This window comes from Balearica regulorum, chromosome 14, assembly GCF_011004875.1.
Source record: "Balearica regulorum gibbericeps isolate bBalReg1 chromosome 14, bBalReg1.pri, whole genome shotgun sequence".
NCBI lineage: Eukaryota > Metazoa > Chordata > Aves > Gruiformes > Gruidae > Balearica > Balearica regulorum.
This window is the reverse complement of record NC_046197.1, coordinates 19159224-19182331: the sequence shown is the minus strand read 5'-3', so window position 1 is coordinate 19182331 and position 23108 is coordinate 19159224. Positions and strand designations below refer to the sequence as shown.

At 41.4% G+C, this 23108-nt stretch overlaps 1 protein-coding gene across 2 annotated transcripts in view; it reads right to left on the bottom strand.

The window, feature by feature from the left end:
* Positions 1–23108, bottom strand: part of FSTL4 (follistatin like 4) — a 232490-nt gene that overhangs the window by 17954 nt on the left and 191428 nt on the right. Inside the window, exons 8-11 of one of the 2 annotated variants that reach the window (XM_075766567.1) lie at positions 10860–10980; positions 3234–3395; positions 2073–2207; positions 592–618 (exon numbers count right to left, since the gene is read on the bottom strand). In XM_075766567.1, the coding sequence (XP_075622682.1) occupies positions 592–618; positions 2073–2207; positions 3234–3395; positions 10860–10980 (445 nt within the window). The remainder of the gene's footprint in view (positions 1–591; positions 619–2072; positions 2208–3233; positions 3396–10859; positions 10981–23108) is intronic. The other variant, XM_075766568.1, reaches the window with a different exon arrangement.

Below are 23108 nucleotides of genomic sequence, written 5' to 3'. Positions count from 1 at the left end.
TTTAATCAAACTAGAGATCTTAACTGCCAATTAAAACAAGGAGAAATGGGGCAACCTTTACCTTGCATCGATTTTAAGGATAGAGGGAAGCAAAACCTGTTGTGTTTTTTTTCTGCCTAACAGTCAAGACCACAATTTTTGTTGCTCACCTAGTACACATCAATATGTGCTACTGAGGAGGAAGACCTTGAATTGCTTGCTTAAAAATGCAGTGTATTGAATTTATGTCTTACTTGTTCAATTATGGTAATTTGGGAGCACTTCTGACACTTGTGCAATTGTTAATGCAGCTCGAGAATCTCGGGCTACTCACATCGGTGGCAGTTTATACAAAAATCACATTTTTATATATTTTATGGTCATCTATTATTTCATAGTGGGAAAATGTAAGAAGTTATAGGTACGATTTATATCACGAGAATGACATCTCTTATTTGAATAGTTTAGTTTTTAAATGTCTGGTCTGTACTTAATCTGGTAACTGTGAAAGTTGATAGAGTTAGTGGCAAGTCAGTGGAGAATGGCCCATCATGGAATTATTAAAGCAGACAAGCACATTATCACTACAACAAAAGAACTTTACTGCAGTACCTTCCTCTCGCCACAGTATGTTTGCAACTGCAGCATCAGAAAATTGGGAAAGCCAGAAAATAATCAGGAAAAGAAAAAAAACAACAAAACAATGTCAAAATTTTCATTGTAGCAAGTAACTGAATTAATACTCATCTTTACATGAACTGTTTAATTTGTGAAAGCTCTGTAACATTCATTCAAATAAAATATCAGGAACGATAGATATTTCTAAATACATTTGCTCCTTCTAGAGACAATTCTGAAATGTTGACATGGGAAAAATCCTCACTGAAATGAAGCCACCTTTAGCCTGTGCAAAGATGAAAGTCTTACTAAAGAGAAGATGTCATCTTCACATGTAGTTGGAGGTATGGTACAGGCTGTGATTTTCTGTACAGGTTCAATAAGCAAACATGACATCTTTCAGAAGCCTGGGACTGGCAGTTACAGCAGCTACGCACTTTGCTGCATTTCTTCTTGGAATTTCACGCAACTACATTCTTTTAGGATTCAAATACTCTTTGAAAGTACACCTGCATTTGAATTTCTCTTTAGGATACATCCAATTATTTCACAACATACTGTAATTTCCCTTACTCAACTATTCAAGGGAAACCGACCAATATTAACAAGAGTACATAAATCTATTTAATGAGGAATAAAATATATTTTCCAAAGAATCGCCACGAGAGCGCATATTTATGGCTAACTTCGTTTTCAATTCTTGCTCTCTACTAACAGCCAGAACCATAGCAAAACTCCCATTCGCACCTCGCCTTTTAGTATCGCCATGAACCCCGGCGATCTCCCAAGCAGTTACAACAGCAGAATTAAGAAGGATCAGGCCTCTGGGAGCTCTTCCACTGGGGCAACTAATCACCTCCTTCATTAATTGCGTTTTGGGGACGGCGCGGTCAAGGTAACAGTGCCGTGCTCCTACGGGAGACGTGCGCTAAGAGTGGTGGGACAATATTTGTCTTTGAAGGGGAAGATAATTTCACAGCAAGGAAAACCTAGTTTTCTAGTTAGTGATGTAAATACAGGTAAAATAAAGAATTCAATCAGAACATTTTTCAAGCATCTAAATATTTGAGAACTTAGACTTGTGACTGGCTTTAAAAGGAGTCTCGTACAGAAATCAATGAAATTTATTTTCTGAAACCACATATAATTTGACAAAACATTAGGTTTTGGATTCTGTTATATCTAAAACTATCACCAATTTGTTACTTTAGTAAAGATGTTTCCCGTACCACACCCAGTACACATCTGGCACATGGAAGGCATCATTGCTCTGGACAAGGAGATTTTACCTTCCTCACGCAATTCCTTCCCAAAACAGTATCCAATCCTCTGACCAAAGCGCAGACAAAATTGTCATTACCTTACGAGTAAGAGTCCAACATACCACATGCAATGGACAGAACTATTAAATTGCATGTATACCACTACACTTAAATACACTTTAAAAAAATAAATACACGGAAAATTAAGCTTACGGGTCTTTCTTGCCGAATCTTCTATGAAAAGTGAAGATATGTCCTCGTCCACTCCCACCTCGTTTTTAGCAATGCAGGTATAGGCACCAGTGTCTTCATATCGAACGCTACTGATATGAAGTTCACTTCCGTTTGCTGTAAGAAAGACACCCATAAACAGTGTTCCCCACTGCTGCTAATTGCTTTTACTGCCCTTAATTGCCTTCTATTGCTGCAGCCGCCCGATGAGGCTCGACATTCAGCGCACAATGTTTCCCTGTACATAAATAGAGGTATTTGGGGGGGTTCTCACGAGAGCCGATGTTTTGCTTCTTTCCATTAGCACATACATGTTCTGTGCTGGAAACGAACAAAGAACAATCCCAAGCGCAAACAATAAATTACATTTCATTTATTTCTTCTTGTTAAAAAAACCAAAGCTTTGGCTTCAGTGGAGAGAAATTAACTTCCGTTTTTGCAAGCTGTTTTTCATCAGATCACCAAAAACTTGCGTTTGGGAGGGATCTCTCTACAGTTCCCCCTGTCGTTTTGCTTTCTGGAATGGGAAAACCTAAAATCTTCGGAAGATTTTGAGATATCGCACCCAAACACGCAGGGGTATCTGTTGCCAACGCTGGCTGAGGGCTGCAATGCACCTCAGCCAGACTGGGGCGGGGGGGGCGGCTGTGGGGAAGTTTTAAATATTTTCCCACAGCAAATTACAAACAAATATTTTTGCCTTTCATTGCGTCTGCTGCACCCTCATTTGAACAAGGACCAAGAGGAGTCAAGAGCCTGGTTCCCTCTGCAGAGGCGGGGTGGGAAGAAAGGGGAGCTGCAGCCTGGTTCTCAGCTGACTTGCAGCCGACGTAGCGTTATACCTGAACAAATCATTTAACGCATTTCTCTTCTGATTTGCACAGCTGTACACAAAGGACAAGGCAGCGGAGAACCAGGCACACTGTCTTCTAACAGAATGCCGTTGCCACTTATATCAATCAATCCTGTATTTCCCGAGAAATTCACAGGAGAAAAAGATAAAAAGGAAGAACAGGGGGTTTGTAACACGATTTCCAACAACTGTGGCTTACCGAAAGTACAAGAACTTCTAGTTTAAAGTGCAAAATAATCCCCCTTAATCCCCGTCTACAATACTTTAATTAATCAAAATTCTGTTCTTACCTAGGAGCGTTAGTTGTTTGGATAGTTTTGGCACGATATCAATGCCGTTCTTTAGCCAGGTAATTCGGGGATTAGGGATGCCTTCGGCGTGACATTTGAGGCTCGCCGACACGCCAGGCTCCTGCGCCTGCGTTTCAGGGTAGACGCGAATCACTGGCGGCACTGCGGGAAAGAAGGAATCGGCCACTTTAAACTCACCCGCCAGGTGCCAGCCCTTGCCGGTGCCTCAACCGGCGCCACGGAAGAGCTCTGCTCCGAGCACCGGGGAAATCAGCAACGTCCTGGCGTTCGGTGCGAGCCACGGTGAGGATTTTTCTACAGCTCACCTCAACAGAAAATAATAATAGAAAAGAGTGAACGCATAAACCAACGCCAGGGAGCAACCTCGATATCTGATTTTATATTTAGACCGTTCTTGCTTGTTCTTGCTTTCTTTCATTAAGTGACTGATTGAACTTTAGTAAAGTTGGACTAAAACCTGCGACGGGTACTCACATATTTAAAAATTAAAGTATAAACTCCAAACCCTCACTGAATCTAGTAAGGAAGGAATTGGAGTTCTTGCCTATTAGAAGCAGCATATTATTCAGCTTCAATTAAATATCCATCAGGAAATAGCTGTAGATTCACTACCTGTTATTCTGAACAAATAAAGTGTTTCTAAATTGCTTTGTTTTTTTTTCTGAGAGGTTTTCAAAATGTGATTTACCTTGTTTCAGGAAGGCCCCTCTGAACTATTTAATACACTCAAATGGCAGAACTACTAATTATATTACAATCTCAAACAAGTTCATTGATTTTCAATCATGTCGCCTTCATTGCGCAAATCAACAAGGCTTAATATCACACATTAACTATTTCTTAACAATTTACTCGTATACTTTAAAGAGAATTTGCAATATTGCAATATCAGTGAAAAATATCAGTGGGACCCTCCTTCCTTTCACCTCAGGGGACACAACAAAAGGAAACGTGAGGATGTGCCGTACCATGGCTGATGGTATTTGAAGGGTGGCCGTGGACCGCTGTGTTTCACAATCAAGTGGTCAATTTTTCTATCAGATTAGGAGATTTTGGGACTCATGATGTAACTGTTGAAAGGTGTACAGTTTTGTAAAACCACGGTCAGAGTCAAACGTGGGTGTGATATGTAGGGGCCCAGCTTCTTCCTCTAGGAAAATGAGTGACCTCTGCTAGCACTAGTGGAGGACTGAAGAAAATTTGCGGGGTTTTTCAGAAAGCCTGAGTAAGTCAATAACAAACTTCCACTGGAAATCACTGGTTTACGGTACCTAACTCACTGCTGCATTTTTATATAGTCCATCATTAGGCTCCAGGACTGGCAAAATTAAATTGACTTAAGAGTTGCTTTAGAATAAAATGAAATCTGTGTTTGCAGCTTGCTATGTGTCTATATATCCATATGGGGATAGTTTAAATAATTACATTCACTAGCATCTACTTTCCATCTTTCTATTTTTTATGGGCCTTACCAGAGAGAGATGTATTTTACTTCTGTCTTACCTACCAGCTGCCAAGTATTAACCAGAGCTGAGTCATCACCTTGGAAGGAAATCAGCCAAGACAGAAAGCCCTCAAGTCTACTTGTTTTTTTATAGCTTTAAAAGCAAGAGATTGTTCAAGTGTAATCTGAGAGGAAATGCCTAGGAGCAACTGGAGAGACAAAAAAATGGGGACTTCTAGCAAGGGAATGGCTTTGAACTCCACTTCTGCACTGGACGTGTGGATTTACTTCCTCATCTTCTATTTCCTTTACTTGAGAAGAAAAGAAAACGTGATGTAAGATGCAGGGCAGTGAGTAAAACACCATGCAAGAGCTTTTTAATCAGGAGGTTACCAAAAAGACAAGGTTTGTTTTATTAAACTGAGATTGCAAATTCAGAATAAAAGCATTTACTAGCTTTTTACCTTCTCTTCCTCCCGTCACTGTCAGGTTCACAGCTCCTGACTTCAGGAGGTGGCCGATCAAGCAGAAGGAGAGCAAAGGAGGCGATGTGCTGCAGGGAATGGCTGGCAGCTGCCAGAGCCATCCCTGCATTTATTTAAGGGACAGTGCCCAAGCAATTCAGGGGAAGAAGACTGAGAGTCAGGAGCTTCTGATGCTGTCTGTACCTTGGAAAATTAATTTAAATTTCTCCGAGTCAGTGTCTCCAGGCGTGATAGGATAAAGATAGTAATTTTTGTCCACTTTGACAGAATTTTATGAAGGTCCTGCACTCAATGCTTGTCTCACCTGTGATTTGCTTGCTACTAGTAACATTTTTAGAATGAAATGATTTAGGAACTGAGGTCCACTGAAAGCCTATGTGATTTATACAGACTCATAGATGAGAAGCAGTTTGTCTCCTACAGATGCATAGGAAAAAACTTACAATACAAGCAGGTTAGATGCTCAAATCCTGGTGAAGTCAAGGGGCAGTTAGCACTTGATGTCCCCAGGTACCTTCCTACTTCTCCAGACGGCACAACCTGCCTCTGCCAGCGCACAAGCAATGCTGACCCTCTCTGCCCGGGGGTTTGCCTGCCCCAGCCTCTTGCGGACAGACTCGTGTGCCCACGCTTGCAGCTGGCTTCATGAAAACCAGCTCCGGAGCAAAGCCGGTGAGGTCCCGTGCCCCGTGCAGAGCTCTGCTCCTGCCAGGATACGGCCGCCTGCCTACGCCTGCCCGGCTCGGGGCGGGATGGAGATCCCCCAGCCGGGCTCAAGCCCTTCTCTAACATACCTCAAACGGCCAAAGGCACCGGAGCAGTTTTATTCCAAGCCTAGTTGTGTTTTCTCACCCACCAGCTTTTAACGGAGATAGAACCCATCCCAGACATCACCTACTTAATGCTCTCAAAAGCAGTGTGGGTTGATCAGGTTTTCCTATAATGATTTGCTTCAGGCTTTCCTCCTCACACGGACACTCATGTCAGCACTCCCAACGACTGCCACAAGGATCACGCTCCCCAGAAACAGGGCACTCCTGCACAACGCAGAGTTTACTTGCAACTCTCGCTTTTTTTGCCTCACACCATGATAGCCTGCATGTGAGTAATCCACATATTTTACCTGCAGAGCTGAAAACACAATAGATTTATATTGCGAAAAGGAGCTCAGGGGTCCTAGACACTGAATCAGCGTTCTGCATGAAAATTAGCGTAACTTGAAATTATAGCAAGGTGTCTTTTTGAGAGTGATTAACAAGGAAACCGCTTGTTTTCAGCTACAAAAACATGTGCTGCACCTCCATTCCTGCTCTCTTACCATTTTCCTGCTCCTTCCATTTTTAAACTTTTTATTTCTTCTCCCTTGTCTTACATAATTCATTGCACAGGTAAATTATTGCATGCAACTGCCTTGTGATAACAGCAAACTGCAGAATGCATTTTTATTGTCCTCGCTGCAAATTAATACATTCCAAGTAAGCACATTTTACTTTAAACTTGCAAAGATTTCAGCTCCAGACTTCGGAATATATGGATTATCCTTTGCTATTTCCCTTGGTGAATATATATCATTGCTAACCATTACTGTGTCTGTAGCCAAAGGCAATATAAAAATGCTATTATCTTAAGCAAAGTAGGAAAAAAGAGGCATTCAAACAAGTAAGAGATTGGGTAGATTGCCTACTCCTGCATACTGAATAGTACCTTGTGAGCAGACCAATTCCTTACAATAAAACAGCTCAGGTGATAAAGCACACGATGAGCACAGATGGCGGTAACAAGCCCCAAAGATATACGTTGCTGCTACAGGACCTATATACTCCAGGGCTTAATAATAATTGCTAGATTAATCATTTCCTTGAGATGTTTTAATCTTTCCAGTTATGATTTGAAAGGAGTTTGCAGCATTCTATGTTTTTTCTTGAAAAACCACATGAACAAAACATCCGTGTTTAAAACTTCTATTACTGGAAAATTTGTCCTATTGGACCCTTGTAACCAGGCCGAGGGTTGAATGGCTTTTTAAAACTGTTTTCAAGAAATACAATATTCTGATTTATGCTGATGTTTTCCAGAGTACAAAGACCAAGGAAAACGATGCCCTACACTCAGCAGTCTCTTGATTTGCAAACTATCAATTTTTGTAGTTGATTACAATTTTATGAGATTCTTTATCCTCAGCAACTCTTTTTCCTCTTGAAAGTGATAAATTGCTTTTCCTCCCTACAGTTAGTGTATGCTGCACACACTTCCCAAGCAATACCCATACGCAGGAGAGAACATAATTTTCCTACTGTTCTTGCCTTCTCCTGATCAAAGATACCAGCACTCGAGATGAATTTTTCATTCTTAAAACTTTGTGCTGCCTTTCAGCGCGTTCTTTTCTTCCAAAGACATTAAGGGCCAGCTGTATAAAGATGCTGACTTCAATTTTACCACTGAATCCAAAGACTGATGAGCTCAACCCAAACCTACCACATCCAACGTCATGTGTAGGCTGCATTTCACGTGTGCTTGCTGCTCCTTGCCCAGCTGTAAGCCAGCGGTTTGGGGCATTCATCTGGCGGTCGTCACATTTTCTGCCTAACAGGGTTCTCATCTCTGCTTGTCAAAATGAGCGTCTGGATCTGCCCGTGTTATTTCTGATACTGTGAAGCAACTGATTCAAAGGGAAGCGCTGCCAGCAGGATTTGACTGCGATGAAATGAATTTACTTTCCTTGGGCAAGAAAAGAAACAACTGTGACAATAAATGGGGACGAAAGCAAGGCTTTCTATGGGTAAACTTCTGATAAATGTGAGTAGTCTACAATATATTCAACTACAGCTCTGAATCCCAGAAACTTTTAATTTTGTCAAAATTGGGCTCTAAGCTTTCTGTTTAAGCTTGTATTTCCTCATTTTCTATATCACCTAAACAATGAGCTGTTACAAGCCAGTGTTATGTTTAAATAGAGATAGAGGAGAAAGTGAGATAAAGAGAATATGTTGGATAAAAGCAGATGAAGAGGGTGCATATAACTAGGATCAGATTCTTTTAAGGAGAAAAAGTCAATAAAAGGAAAATATTTGGTAAGCTGGAGTGATGGCCCGGGTGGTACAAAAAGGATCAAAGGACACTGGAAGAGTTACCGCAGCTTCGCGTAACACTGGATTAACTGGAACGCAGTCTAAGAGGTGGGACCTGCCTGTAGAGACAGAGTGAGCTTGGTTGGGGATAAACCCTTTCACTTCCAGTTTGTTCTTCTTTCTCTGCTCTTTCCCAACGGAGAAGCTGAGTTTTCTCTATTAAAAAGAAAAAAAATAATAATCCTGATCGTTTTCATAGAATAAAAACCCCCGTGTTTTTGATGTTAAAAGTGTATGAGTCCCTCCCTGGAGGAGACAGGAGAGCAGATACACCTGAGTTCTGGCTGACTTGGTTCTGTCACATTTTCTTAGCGTTTTAGTCCAATACGAAAAAGCGAAAAAAACCCTCCCGTGTCGAAGATGGAGTTTTTAGTTTGATACAGACAGACAGAGGCAATCCCCAGCGCTGAACAGAGCCCATCAACTACACTTAGATTCTCGGCATCTTCACTCAGTTCAGCTCAGCTCAGTTTCTTCCCTCTACTCCTGTCAATAGAAATTCCTCGATTTGTCCATTAAGTTACTAAAAACCAAGAAGGATTTCCTGAGCAGGGCTCTGCCTTGGGAACTCCACCATGCATCCGAAGGTAAGCAACGTTGTCCTGTCATCGGTGCTGTTGCCCCAACAGCAGTTGCTGGAGGAAGACACGACACAGGCAAAAAAAAGAGAGAATTTAGTGATGCGGGCAGCCAGCCAGCCACATCAAAAACTGCAAAACCCCAGCTTTGCAAAGCCTAATGGCTCATCTGGGAATATCAGATGCTGTAAGACAAAGATTTCTAGCCTCTGCAGTGTTTTCTAGCAAGACTGGGTTGATACCAGAACGCATGACATCTTTTGCAGTATTTAGTGACTATAGAGCAACATTAAAAAGCCAACATGGACAGTGGGGGTTTTTTTTGGTATAAGAGTGTTCTTATATTAATAAGAAAAACCACATGCAGCTGTGGTCTGAAACTTCCATTTAAAAAAGAAAATGGGATCTTTCAACAACAAGTTAGATCTAAGTGGCAGGCACGAGTATGAAAGGAATCAACCCCTCCCCGCGCTCCATCTAGCCTTCCTCTCATTCTGGTTTTAGTTTCAAAGCCTTTGGGCCTTATATGCTCAGTGATGATAAAGTCTACATTGTTGTCTGCCAGCTAAACTCCATTCAGGCCTCATAATATATCACATAATATACACGGGATTAAGCTGTTAGCTTGCGTTTCTTTCAACTGCCATTCATCAAACAAATAGCACTTTGAGGAAGTAAACCTATTTTCCCAGCTGCAGCATGCACAATCTTGTTATCCACATTGCTGAGACTTTACAGTTTACTGTCTCAAAAGATGACAAATTATTATGTAGAAACATTGAGTCAGTTTTCATTCAAATCAACTGGATGCTTCGTGCTCTCCTCCAGGTACTCGCTGTGGGTGGGGAGCACTTACACACGTCCAGAAGACCTGAGCTGCAGTCAAACCTAAACCCCACGACCAACACGGTGCTTTTTAAAGTGCATAAATATCCCTTTTTACTGTTTCTCTTCGTGTCAGCCTCTCTCTATTAACCTGCATGTAGCTATCTGCTCTCACCAGTTGACAGCTCTCCTTTGTAGAGGTCTGCGCACATCTAGAGAAAGAGCTAAGTGTTAATTTTCCTTATAAGGCATCCCCTGTAATAAACTTACTGAATTTTCCTGTTAAACTACATGATCTCATACCAGAGTACGTCAGAATCTACCCATAGTGAGTAACGGATTACCCCGTCTCCTATTCTGGAGATACTGCTGGTCACCTTAGCACAGGTAAATACGGGTTTCAAGTTGGATAACGACTTTGCTGCTGGGGAGGTGGATCCTCCACCCTCAATGAATGCCGGTTTAAGCTAAGGTAATTTTAAACTAAATCCCTCTGACTGAGTTTGAGGTCAGAAGAAAGATAGGAAATGCCTGAGTGTAAGTTCCACCAGGCACAAATGTGGTCCAGGGGATGGAGGTGAATGAGAATGCTGGAATACGGCCCGTGTGATTCTCTCACCTGTAAAGTGGTTTGCCCTCATTTTGCAACCCAGTGGGCCGTATCTTTACTCAATGTAAACAGCCCTCAGCGAACCAAGCTGACTACAACCAGGTAATACTCTGATACACAGCTGGGAGTTAGATAGCTAGTTTTGGAAACACTGCGCTGTATTTATTTACGTATCCCGGGCTATTTCATGTAACAGAAATGATTTTCTGGAAGAAGAAATTATTGAAGCAACACTTCTTTTGACAAAAATGGTCATTAGTCTAAGGAACGCTTTGAAACACCACTCTTAACTCTACAGAAATGTTACCGGCAGCTTGTTTTACAGTCAGGATACCTGCTACAGCCCAGGTAATCGTACACGTCCCCCCTTGGTACCCTTCTTTTTGATTGCCTGTGTGATAGCACGAGTAAGCAAACCCTCTCGCACAAAGACAATTTGGTGTGTGGCTTTTCACATCTCTGTGCCAATGAGATTAACACGCAACTTTGCTTACAGGAACGTTTTCGTGGATTGTCATATATGCCATTTACTAACCATTCACCTGAAGGATGTGGGTCTGATACAGCTCTTCATAGCCGTAGGCATGACAGGTGTAATTGCCCATGTGAATAGTTGTTACCTTGGTGATGTAGAGGGAATCGTCTTCTCCAAAATCCTGTACGTAACAAAAGACAGAAAAGGTGCCTTATTATTTAGTAAAAATATTTTCAACACTGCATGAAGGGAGACTACCTGTTTGGTGGTTTTGATAGCATCACAGCTTGGGAACACAGCTTGAATTTTGAACAGTAAGTTTTAAAGTTCATAAATCAACATGCAGGGAGAAAATGAGCGGCAATTTAAGAGTAAGGCAAAGTAACTCATCTGAGAACGTGAACTTTTGTGCTGGTTGCTAACAAGGTGCTCTTTGCACATAAAAAAGATGGCAATCTCCAGCTGTTTAATTTACGGGGGTATTTAATATCTACCCATTAACCTCAGATGCAGAAAAGGCTAACTTCGGGGTGGGTTAAGGTCCCCTTTACCCATGCCGCTTCTTAGAAAATGCACTGTAACCTTGAGACTTGATGAGACGGAACTGAAACTGTTTGTCACTTCTCTCAGACAATATCCTAGGCAGAAGACAAGGAAGAAGACAAAAAGCATCTTCTCAAAGAAACTTGTTTTGATCTGCAACTGCTTGATAAGTATCTTTCTTTATCCCCTTCATCTTCCTAGATCTGCGCTTGCATTACTTCAATTTTTGATTATAGATGGGGAGAATATGAGTTAGTAGAGAGGTTTTGGTACTTGAATATGTTGTACAAGTGCCCTACTTAGGAATTTATTTCAAATTATAGTTAACAGAACCATAGCACTGATGGGTACACGAAGCAGCTTCTCTTGTTACTCCATTAACGTTCAGACTTCTGCTGCCCCAGAATGTTTGTAGTTCTATGCAAGCCGAGAAGGACACATTTAAAAAAACAGTTCATGAGCTTAAAGAACGATTTTTCTTTAATTAGCTCCATGCATGAAGTATGTTTCACTAAACTCTGCAGAATTTCACTGAAAAAAAAAAAATGGCAAAATTTGACTTAGAACCAGGGTGGCACAAAACCTGTACGACAGGGTGAGCGTTGAAGAGTGGTTTTGCTCGTGAAAACCCAAGGACTTTTTGTACAAATTTCCCTTGTGTAGGTGGCAAGCCAGCCTGCAGCCAAGGGGCGGATGAGGAAAGCCCCTGCACACAGTTGTGCCTGCTGCCACCGCTCCAGCACGGCCACCAGCAGTGACATGGAAGGTGAGAAGGTGAAAACTCACAGCCAGGGTCTTCCAGCACGACTTCATTGAACCTACCAGGGCGGACAGCACGAAAGAGGAATGCAAATTTGCTCTGCTGGTTGGGAGTCAAGAACTTGGATCCCAGCTTCCTTGTGATGGAGGACGGGAATCCACGCACAGAGGTGCTGACGCCGCTCCTTTTCCCTGCTGCGCCCACGGCAGGTCCAATGCTGCAAGGAGCCATCCTCATCCACGCTGTTACTGCCAACCCCCCTGGGCCAGGTGCTCAGGAATTATGAACAAGAGTTGTTTGATCATCGGATGGGCTGCTTTCTAAATCAAAACCATTTGGGGCTCCTTATATCTCACATTTTCTGCTTCTTCAGGGTGCATCTGCTTTACGGTTTGAAGCTTTCCTTCCCAGCCATGACGCTTTGAACATTTTTCGAAGGAAGCTGAGATCCTGATGCAGACTTGCAATGCCAGCTGGCACCCCTAAAGAAAAGCACCAAGTAGCCCATCTCTTGCAGTATGGGATTGATCTTGCACTACTTCTGCTGGCTCTTGACTCTTCTCCAATAACTTGAGTCTGGCACCAGAGAAATGTCTTCATGCCTCCCTTCTCAGCGGCAGCCCAGCACTGGCGGCGGGGCAGGAAGCTTGGGAACTTGCCTAGATTTTAGACATGTTACAAGGCAGACTGAGAGTAAGCACCGAGAAATAGAGTTTACAGGCAGGGCAACAACCCTTTCCAAAGCAGAGATGTGACCTGAGAGGGGACAGACATAACAGCCCTGGTTCTGCTGTCTGCTACCCTAAGGCTGTGCTGCCCCAACGTGCAAATGTATGAACAATTATAAAGAATAAGAGCAAATCCATAGATGTTCCTGAAATTCATTTTCTATCATCAAAAGCAGATATTACTGCCACCTCGGGTGTCAGGCAGATTTGGCATCTACACGACAGGATAAGTTGGCTGTGCTACCCAACACCTTATTACAAATATCTACTCAAAAATTCCCATTTTCAGTCATTTGCCTGTTTTCTGGTCAGCTAGATCTTTCCTGCTGGAAAGCAAAGATGCATGAGTAACTGCAAATAGAAAAGATATCAACCCTGTTCAAATGATATTTGCATGAGATGATAGAGAAAATGCTGGCGGTGGAGGGAACTTAATAACAGTTTTTAAAGTTAATCCCAAAGCAACTCAAATTGAGTTTAGATCAATAAAAGCAGGATGGCTACTTTTATGGAATGATTTATAAGGAGCTGTGGAAAAACAGGACAATAAAATCTTCACTGTTTTAAGTATGTTGCTTCCTTTAAGATATCTCAGAAAAATATTATGAATGCTTGGTTTGTGCTCTGTAATTGTCTTTTTATGGACGATCTGTTTTTTCCAATGCATACAAATGTATTAATAGAAGTAAAGACCCTTGCAAAACAAACTGATGCAAGATTATGGTAGTAGTCTTCCTCTCCAAATGCATTTTTCTTTTAAAGAGAAGCTTCTATTGGCAAAAGCATGGTTTATGACTTTTAAAAACTATTTTCTGACTTCTAGCACTTGAAGAAGGTTATCAAAGATGATTTAGGTTAACACCATATCATTTATGTCAGGCACAGAAGGAAATTATCTGCCCTGTATTAGGACTTGCACACACACAGTAAATTCACATAAGAGTACAACATTATTAAGAATGGCCGGCATCAGATGTGGGAAGGAAAAAGAGATTATGAAATTCAGGCTTAATACTGAACCTTTTGCTGCTACAAAAAGATTACTGAATTCTGTAACAAATCAAGGAGACTTTCCGTGTATTTATTATCGCAGCTCACGGTTTCTCCTTATGTTTCCCTGTGGATATAATTAGTACATTAGGATTTCACAGTTATATTTTATATATATGCATGCATTCTTACGCACGACCACTTTCTGTGTATATTTTATAAAGGTATATTTGGATGGGCTTTAAAAACCCAAGCCCTAGAGCACTAGGAAATGATGAGTCTTTGGTTCCTTAACAGCCTCTAACTCTACGCCTTGCAGGTACCTGCCTGCGCTGGTTCCCTTCCCACCGCGCTGCCTTCGGGAGCTCGCACGAGCTGCTCCGGCGCATCTCTTGCCACCGCCGCTGTATTCACCGGGGTGTAAGTTAACACCGATAGCGTGTTTAGCTGCTGTTTTGGTTTGCTGGGAAGCTGTCCTCGACAGGGTGTAACACCGTCGTGCTGCACACTGTTTTATCGAGCTGAGACGAACTGCGGGTCAGTAAGGACTTCTTGCCTCTCAAAAATGTGTATCAGGCAAGCGGGAGCTCTTCGGACAAAAGTTCCAGAAACTGTTTAACATTTGGAGAGACTCAGGTTCTGAGCTCCGTCCCTCCATCCAAACACGCACACGTAAGCTTGCTTGGGGTGGGCAGAGGGAACGGCAAGAATTCACGCTGGAAAAAGGCAGAGGAAACGTTTCACGTGCTTTGACTTTTTTCCGATGACTTTTGCTCGCAAAGCCAGGTTTCCAAGTCACCACAAGGCCTGAAAGCAGTCACGGGGAACCATAAACAACTATAAAAACGACGTAACCTAATTCTTTTCTCCCTAAAAGTACCCCACTTTTAAAGCAGCATATCTCAGGGCTGTGCAGGAGCTGCAGCGAGCGCTGCACCCCCGGAGCTGGGACTGCCCTGCTCCTACCCCCACGCTGAACTGGAAAGACACGTTTATGTACCGTCCCATGAAAAAGCATAAGCGACCAGGAGAAAGGCAAAAAAGTAACTTGTGGGACATGGTTTTCTGCCTTTACCACTGAAGGTGAATTTTCTTGTGAAGAGGAAGAAACGGAAGAGATGAAAATCTGTGAACAAAAGGCAGAAATCATTCCAACCCCACAAACTGAGGAGCCTCGCATCAAAGCGGCCAGATAAGGGTAAGGTGTTCATCTCTTCTTTTTTATGAATTTCATTATAAAATAATGTTACACGTGCTGGTAAAAAAAAAAAAATCATTCCGCAAGCTATGCTTATAATTTCTCATAATTGATAAGTTGACTAGTGGCAGATGATAAATTGACTTCTCCAGCAGTTTGTCTCATGTTTTTTCTCCCCTTATGGAATAAAAAGTTCTCTGCCCTTCATGAGCTTCTTTTGTCTTGCAGTTACCTTTCAAATAAAGGACTGATTAAGTGACCTCAGAATATGCTTTAACTTTTCAAGATTAAAAAAATGCACCACTCTGCATTTTAAATTGGTAAGAGCTCAGTAATCTAAAAAATAATAATAAAAAAGTTGCTACTGCACACAGTCAATTTCAAAAAATAACAAAGCGGATCCTAGAAAATGGATATGTACTTTTTTTCATATTGTATTTCCTTTCCATCACTACTGATTACCCAAGGCATCGGTCTCTCCAAACAGAAGATTTTTCATATTTATTTATCCCATTCCTCCCTTCTAATGCATTCCCCGGTCATGCAATCTGCCGCGGCTCGGAGACACCGCGCTTAGAAATGTGTAAAACATTGCATATTGCTTGTAAATCTCGTTCACATTCTGTCTCAAGTGAAATCCAATATGTGATTGTAATGCCACAAATCTCCTGCTCTGACACCCAGGAATGCAGCCGGCGGAGAGGGACCCACATTAACGCGGGGCTGCCGAGCCGGGGGCGATGCCGGAGGGTGCGGGGCACTGGCCGCCCGCCTTTTTTGCCCATTTCAGCTGCTTTTTCATGAAATGTGCATTGGGGTTGTTCCAGAACGGAAACATATTCAAACCCCTTTAAATTGGGGTTGTTCCAGAATGGAAACATATTTAAACCCCTTTAAATTTTTAGCAAAGAGGATCACTTGTTTTCCAGGAAGTCTTAGTTTGAAGATGAATTAGCACAAAGTAGATTCAGGCTTGTAATTTTTTAGGTTAATTTCCACTTATTTGAGAGGAAAAAAAAAAAAAAAAGACTTGCCTTATAGGAATATAAAAATAAATATAAAAATAGACATAGGAAGAAGGAAAAGAAAACCACGCTCTCAATATGCTTTGGGGGTGAGCCCCTAGGACGGTCGACACCCCCTCGCCTGCTGATTTCAGAAGTAAGGACAGAGGGAATGGAGCTCCCCGAGGGGTTTGCTCTCCTAGGAGACTCCCACCAGATTTGGGGATTTCTTCCTAAATAACAACTCGCTTCACTTTCAGACCCGGCCCTTTCCGCCAAGCCCAGGGAAGCTGGGAGCCTTCTCCATGTGGGTTCAGTGCCTACTGACAAAACCAGTCCCAGCACTGGGGCTGGCTGGTGTCACTGGTTTTCCAGTAGATGAAGAGAAACGCCATCACAATTTCAGAGTAACCAGCACGGCAACAAAAATGGACGAACTAGTTCACGTTAAAAAAGCCTGCCTGATCTTCAGAGTCCTAGAAATCTCTCTCTGATAATGTTTACAGGATTTTAAAACAAAATGTACCCAAGCGTTTAATGAGATTATTATTATGCAAAATCTACAACAATGGCTATCACTTTGAAAATGATTTCTCCTCACTAATCAAATGTCTCTGATCTTTTTTACAATAGATTCATGAGTGATTCATATAAAAATAATAAAAACTAAATTAGTCATGGGCTCTTAAATCACTTTCTTTGGTGCTTTTAATAATTCATTTCCAGAGACAAGCTGAGAACTTATGCTTCATTAATATTATTTGTTCTTGGTTTTACACATGCTATCACTTTAGTAATTTACACGGAGAAAAATTCAGCCTTAAGCAAATGCCAGAAAACTATTGCAAACACAGCCTGATGGGGCATTAATTTATCTTTTCTTGTTTTGCTGCTCAAAGAATTTAGCACAACATAAGACTTTGCTGGTGAGCCAAAAAAGTTTTTGGCTTGAACATATGGAAATGAGCTTTTTAGATAGTTGTGCAATTAAAATATAGATAAAAATGGATGACTTTTATATCCTGAAAAACTCACAGAGACAATATCATGAGGAAAATCATTGGTAGGTCGTCCTGCTGGAGCTGTTGGAAAGGAGGAATTAGCATACCAGAGATTTAGGGAAATGGTTATATTAATTGGATCTACTAGACATTTCGGAAACAGGTAAGCACCAATCTTGGGAGGAAGTTATATTCATAAACTCCAACTTTCTCCCTACAGTAGAGAGGTAGGTAACTGGGATTCGTGGATTTGGGTCTGTAATTCGATTATCAGTTCCAACAGTCAGAGCAGGTACGGGAGAGTACGACTGATTTCAGAGAGTCCCAATTCATCTCATTCTCAATTTTTTTCTAATGCATTTTTTGAGTATGCCTGTCTAATTACCTTAATACTTCACAGCAGATGGGTTCACTCCTTTCTTCCTTCTCATTTTTAGAAGATTCCCTCTGTATTCATAGTTCTGCTTTTCTGTTATAACCCCCCGACTGAGCGCGTGCAATTCATCTCTAGGAGCGTTGCATCTAGAATCTGAGGTTTCCCAAAAACTTCACAAAGTATGTGCCCTATACGCATCTAAAGATTGCAACCAAAACCAAACCGCTCCAGACTAACATCTTCCTCCACAAAAACGGGATGTTTAGGAAACTGAAGCCTCATACTCCACCAGTTATTTAGGATCAGGTGAACAACTCTATTATCTCCACGAAGGTATTTCTGCATTTCTAATAATCACCTACCAACTTTGGTCTGTGACCCAAAAATGAGCTATTGCACTGAAGGCACAAGAGGATATAAGTTCTGCGATCTTCATTACAGTGAAGTGAGAGATTATATATTCTGAAAATACTGCGAGTATTAATTTTCCACTTAACCTCTATTTTAGAGCCTGCAAAGACCTAAGATACTGTAAGCACTGTGCAATTTCTTAAACTTTGATTTGAAAGAGAAAAAACTTGGCTTTAAACACACAACTTCCTGTAATTTACTCTCATCACTCTATTACTGCAGCATCTGGGATGACACAGGGTTTGATCATTTTAACGGCCCGATTTCTATTAGCAGGGTATTAAGTGGGGTTATTCGCACATGATCTTTTTATTATTTAACAGTGAAACTACATTAAAAACATCAACAGGAATATATCGCCTTCATACAGCCTGTTTTAATGAGAAAACTAATCCAAGTGACTTGCACTTTAAAGGTTGACCATTTGCTTTGGGTTTCAAATATTATACATGGAAAATGGACATTTAACTGAACGTGCAGGAAACGGGTCTCGAGGCGGGTAGGCACAGATCTTGTAAGAGCCATGAGAGATGGATATACACGGAGGTGAATCTTCCCGGGTGCAGAGGCAGATGTGGAATATGAGCAATCCATGAATTAGGAAGTGGTCTGTGCGCCCCTAGATTCACTTCTGCCACTTCCCCACGCTCTTTGCACCGTAGACCTGGCAGAGGTTTGGTGGGCAGAGGTGGAGGCAGGCTTGGATTCAGCTGGAGTACGGCACGGAGATGTGTACGGGGAGGAGGAAAACCTGTCTGGAGAAGAGAATCGCTCCTTTTCCTCCAAGCAGGGACTTACACCTCCGAGCTCAGCCTACGTATCTCAGGCACCTCCGGGTCCTGTGTGACGACAGACACCCCTGCAGCAAAACCCCAGACTTTCTTCACGGGGCCTTACCAAAGGCAAGAACGGCTGAAAGAGAGAGCAGCGGTGTCTCCAACCGAGATTCCTTCCCCTGAGAAGAGGAAGATGCCTGGGAAGTGGGCGAGCCTTAGCAGGACACGCCGCTGCGCTCCCATCAGCTGCTGCTCAGACCTTTCCCAGAATGGGGACTTGGTCCTCGTGATGAACAGCTTCTCCCCCCGACCCCGGACTTGTCTCATCACAGCTTCAACCCGTCTGCCGTTCAGCCTGTGTGCCATCCTGACACCGTAACACAAACCCGAACACGCGTGCAGTTGGTGCAGGGGGGACACACAAGATTTCTTGGAGAATTTGGCATGCGGACTTCTCACTGGGCATCCCTCCGTGTACTTTGTGCAAGGTGAGCTGATTGAGACACACAAGTGACAATAGTAAACTAATGATACGCTGCATTTTGTCAGCTCCTGGGGGCATGCTTTTTAAGGGCAATTACTGATTTTTCATCAAACAAGGAGAAAGGAAGTTATAAACTCGCTGCAAAGCATTATCACTCCCCTGCCTTTAATCCCCTTCTGCATCGGCAGAAATGAAGAAACCTGTATTTCAATGATCTGTAATGAAAAGCATATTTTTGAACTAATAAGCTAATACAGATTTGAGTTAAAGTGTATGGATTAATATGAAATGCATAATGAAAGATACGAATGAAAATATGCTACAGCTACCTGCATTACACTCAGTAATTCACCAAATTCTTATCTAACTATATTCGGTAGCATTTGTTTTCTATGGTAATATTCTCTTCTCTGTTTGCATAGGCTTTCACCATGCTTCTGGAGGATAAACTCTTGTTTATAAATTTTGTTTATAAACGTATGTACGTTTCTCTGGAGATAATGTCAAATCATGTGAAACAATATCCTATAAATGCTGTATAAATACATTTGACACCATGAGGAATTTATTCTATTTTCAAATTGAGCAATGCTTTCATAATCGCATATTTGGGAAAACATTCTGCTTGTCTAGGGGACAAAAGTGTATTATTTTGAAAGATGACACATTTTAAGCACTTCACTATTTGTAGTCAGAAATCAATTTATAGCTATCACAATCTTACCAGTTTCAGCTACATTATAGTTATTTTCTGCATGAGAAAAGTTGATCTGACTTTTTAAAAGTATAGCTGCAAAGGGACTTCTAATGGATAAATAATATGGATGGGTAATTTATGGATAAACAATATTTTTATGCTAAAAGCAATCTTGAATGCTTGCAAAAAAATGGTTTAATTACATGTACCATTAAGATGGCTCTTTTGCAACAGCTATGTGACAACTCATTAACAAGAGTTCTTCACAGACAGGACAAGACAAATTATTAATATGTTGCTTATGAAAGCTTTTGATTAAGAGAGCAATGAAAAGTTATGAATATTTTGTTGCCAATCAAGATATCACATAAAAATGATTTAAGTAATGCACTTAAACAACCAGGCTCTATAGTAATCTTCAACCTTTCGGTTATGCGTAAATTTAGGATTATCTAGGTTTTTGTTGACCGTCTTTGTCACTTCTAGTATTAATCTGGAACACAGCCAACCTTCTCACATCATATTTGTCAAGAATCTGGAGAGAATAAAGCCACCAAGGACTCTTCAGCGGAGCCTCTCCTGTGCTGCTCTCACACCTTGTTGGAAAGATTCTGTTTTCTCCAGAGTTGGGCTTCTATTTTCATCTGATTTCTTGAATTAGCATTTAGAAGAGAAAGAGTTTAATTGAAATATAATATGAGGAATTTTCTGAGTATGTGACTCTCCTGTAGGTTTGTATGTGATTACCACTGTGCCAGGAGCAGGGAGGATTTTCTTGAAGTTAAAAAGGTACAATTAATCTCCTGTTGCACTTCCAATTAGCCAAATTGCTAACCTTATTGTGAAAAGCAGAAATGCAATCGAGTTTCTGCTTGAGGCGTACTAAAAGAAAACTGAAGTAATTTAATTAACTGACTTCAAGTATATTAAGAAGCACACAGCCTTTACTTTCCTGCTGTCGATGCCTTTAAATAGATTATTGTTTAATGTGAGTTTCTGTACCCGCAAGAGGCTGAAACTTTGAACCGTCTGCTGCCACCCACCCCGACCCGTGCCGTCGGGCACGCGCGGCTGCACGTATTTCCACGTTGCGAACCTCAAAGCGAACGTCGATGCAACTTCCGCGCTACACGCAAGTATCAACCCCAAATACCCGTGTGTCCATACCGCAGATGAATGTGGCTCATGTACCACGAGCATGGAATTTTTTTAAAACTTGCGATTAATCTAAATTAAAAGACTGGATTTATCAGCTGAAGGAATGAGTTGGACCGTCTACTAGTTGTTGCAGCCTTTGCACTGGGATGAGGAGTTAGTGGGTTGTCTCCGAATGGAAATAATGGCTATATACTAGTTTTCAAAGGAGCATCTCTTCATCCCTGCTCTGAACAAGTGCCTCAGGGGTCGCACCGGAGCTCAAGAGTCCTACAGATTGCCCACGGTGGGAGAGGGAAAACAAACTACGGTAATCCCCAAATTGTGTCACCTCCAGTAACCAGACCAGAAGACAGGTGGCAGTGAGATATACAGAACATAAAAAACTTTACTGTTTAATTAAAGATGAAAAAGGTGTGGAGGTGTTTATTAGATAAAAAAAAGTTGGTGTGCAGTAGTAGCAGTGTTAGGTGACAAGCTGATAGAGGTTATAAACTGACAGGTGAAACATTAAAATTGAGACATAAATCCTGTTCTTCCTCCTTGTAAGAATCTTGGAGTGCTCCTTTGATATAGTTTCTCAGTGATATAGTAGTTCAAACAGATCAAAAAGTGATTTTTTTTTTTTCCCCTGCTGTATTGCATGGTACTGCCCTAGGGGGTGTCGAATCATTCAGGAACCAGTCATTGTGCAAGGACATAAGTCCTCCTCTTAACATTTAATAACCAATGAGAAAGAGAATTATTTATAAGTAAACCAGAAATCCACCTGGGCCAGCACTAAATTAGGGAGGAACTGGCATTTCAGCCTGAAAATTTAGTCTTCAAAATTCTATTTAAAACAGTATGAGTTGCAAGTGAAGCCTCAGAGCCACGTGCTGTCTATCCTTCAAGGACATCTTTGTACTCCAATTCCTGGACATTTTGTGTCCAGTTCACCCATGAACTTCAAATCTTTTAAGATTAATGTGATCATAATCAAAATTCAATAAAGGTAAGAAAATACTTGGAATTTTCATTATTTTTGGCCAAAAAAAATTCTAAGTCTGCTCTTGAACCTCCAGAGTGCATGGGAATAAGTTTTCTGAACAGCCGAACCTCACTTCTAACCCCAGCTCCATCTTGAACCCAGCAACAAAACTGAGCCTAAAACCACATCATCTCAGATCTATCTAGTGAATATAAACTGCCAAAAGAAAAGGCTCTTCCTAGACTCTGATTACACAAAGCTGTTGAATTTGCTCACTACAGATTAAACTAAGCAGGCTGGCGGTGTGTGTAATCTTTACTAAGCTTAACCTGTGTGAAGGAATAGATCTGTCCCGAAGAATATTTGCACAAGGCGGCACAGGCAGTAGGCTGCCAGGTCAACCACGTGCACGGCTCGCCGCGCCACGCTCCGACTACAGCAGGGAACGATTGACTTTGCGCATCGCAGCTTGGCAGGTTTCCATGTATTTTTAGTGCCAGTGACCCGAAGGTCATTATTCTAACCCTGGCGCTGATGGATGTCTATAAGAAGTCTGGTCAGGTACACCGGCTTCTGGCTCTGCAATCCTGAGCATCCTCGTTACGGTTCCTGTATAGTCCTGTGCCAATCCTGCAGCGGGATGTTTGCTGGTTTTATGTTGCATTTCAATGTCATGCTCCAAATAGCAACAAGAAATGCATTTTAAAAGGGTAATACTTGCTTTGATGAAATAAAACAATGTTTAGATGAATTACCAAGTTTGTGCACACAGTAATCACCTAGATATAATACACATGATTTTCCTGCTAAGGTAGAGTCAACAAATAATGTACAGAGTTACAGCACACATATTTCTATCCTGTATGCTGTAATTTTCATGTATTAATGCAGAAGAGTAAACCAAAGATTTTTCACATTTCAGCAATCCTGGATACATGACAATTTAGGGAGCTGCAGTATTGACTGTAACAACTCTGAACTGAGTGGTTATCAAATTAGCAGGAGCTGAACAAAAATATAAATCAACTCTTGCTGTAGTGTAATTAAAATAAAACCTGATTTACTGTGTACTTTAATGCAAAGAGAAATGAAATACAGACCATATTTTTTGTACACTACTTTCCACTCTCTCCGTAATTAAATGTTATTAAATAAATGAGTAAATTTATACCATTATTCAGGTATTGTCTTTACTACAAACTGTGACTCACACATC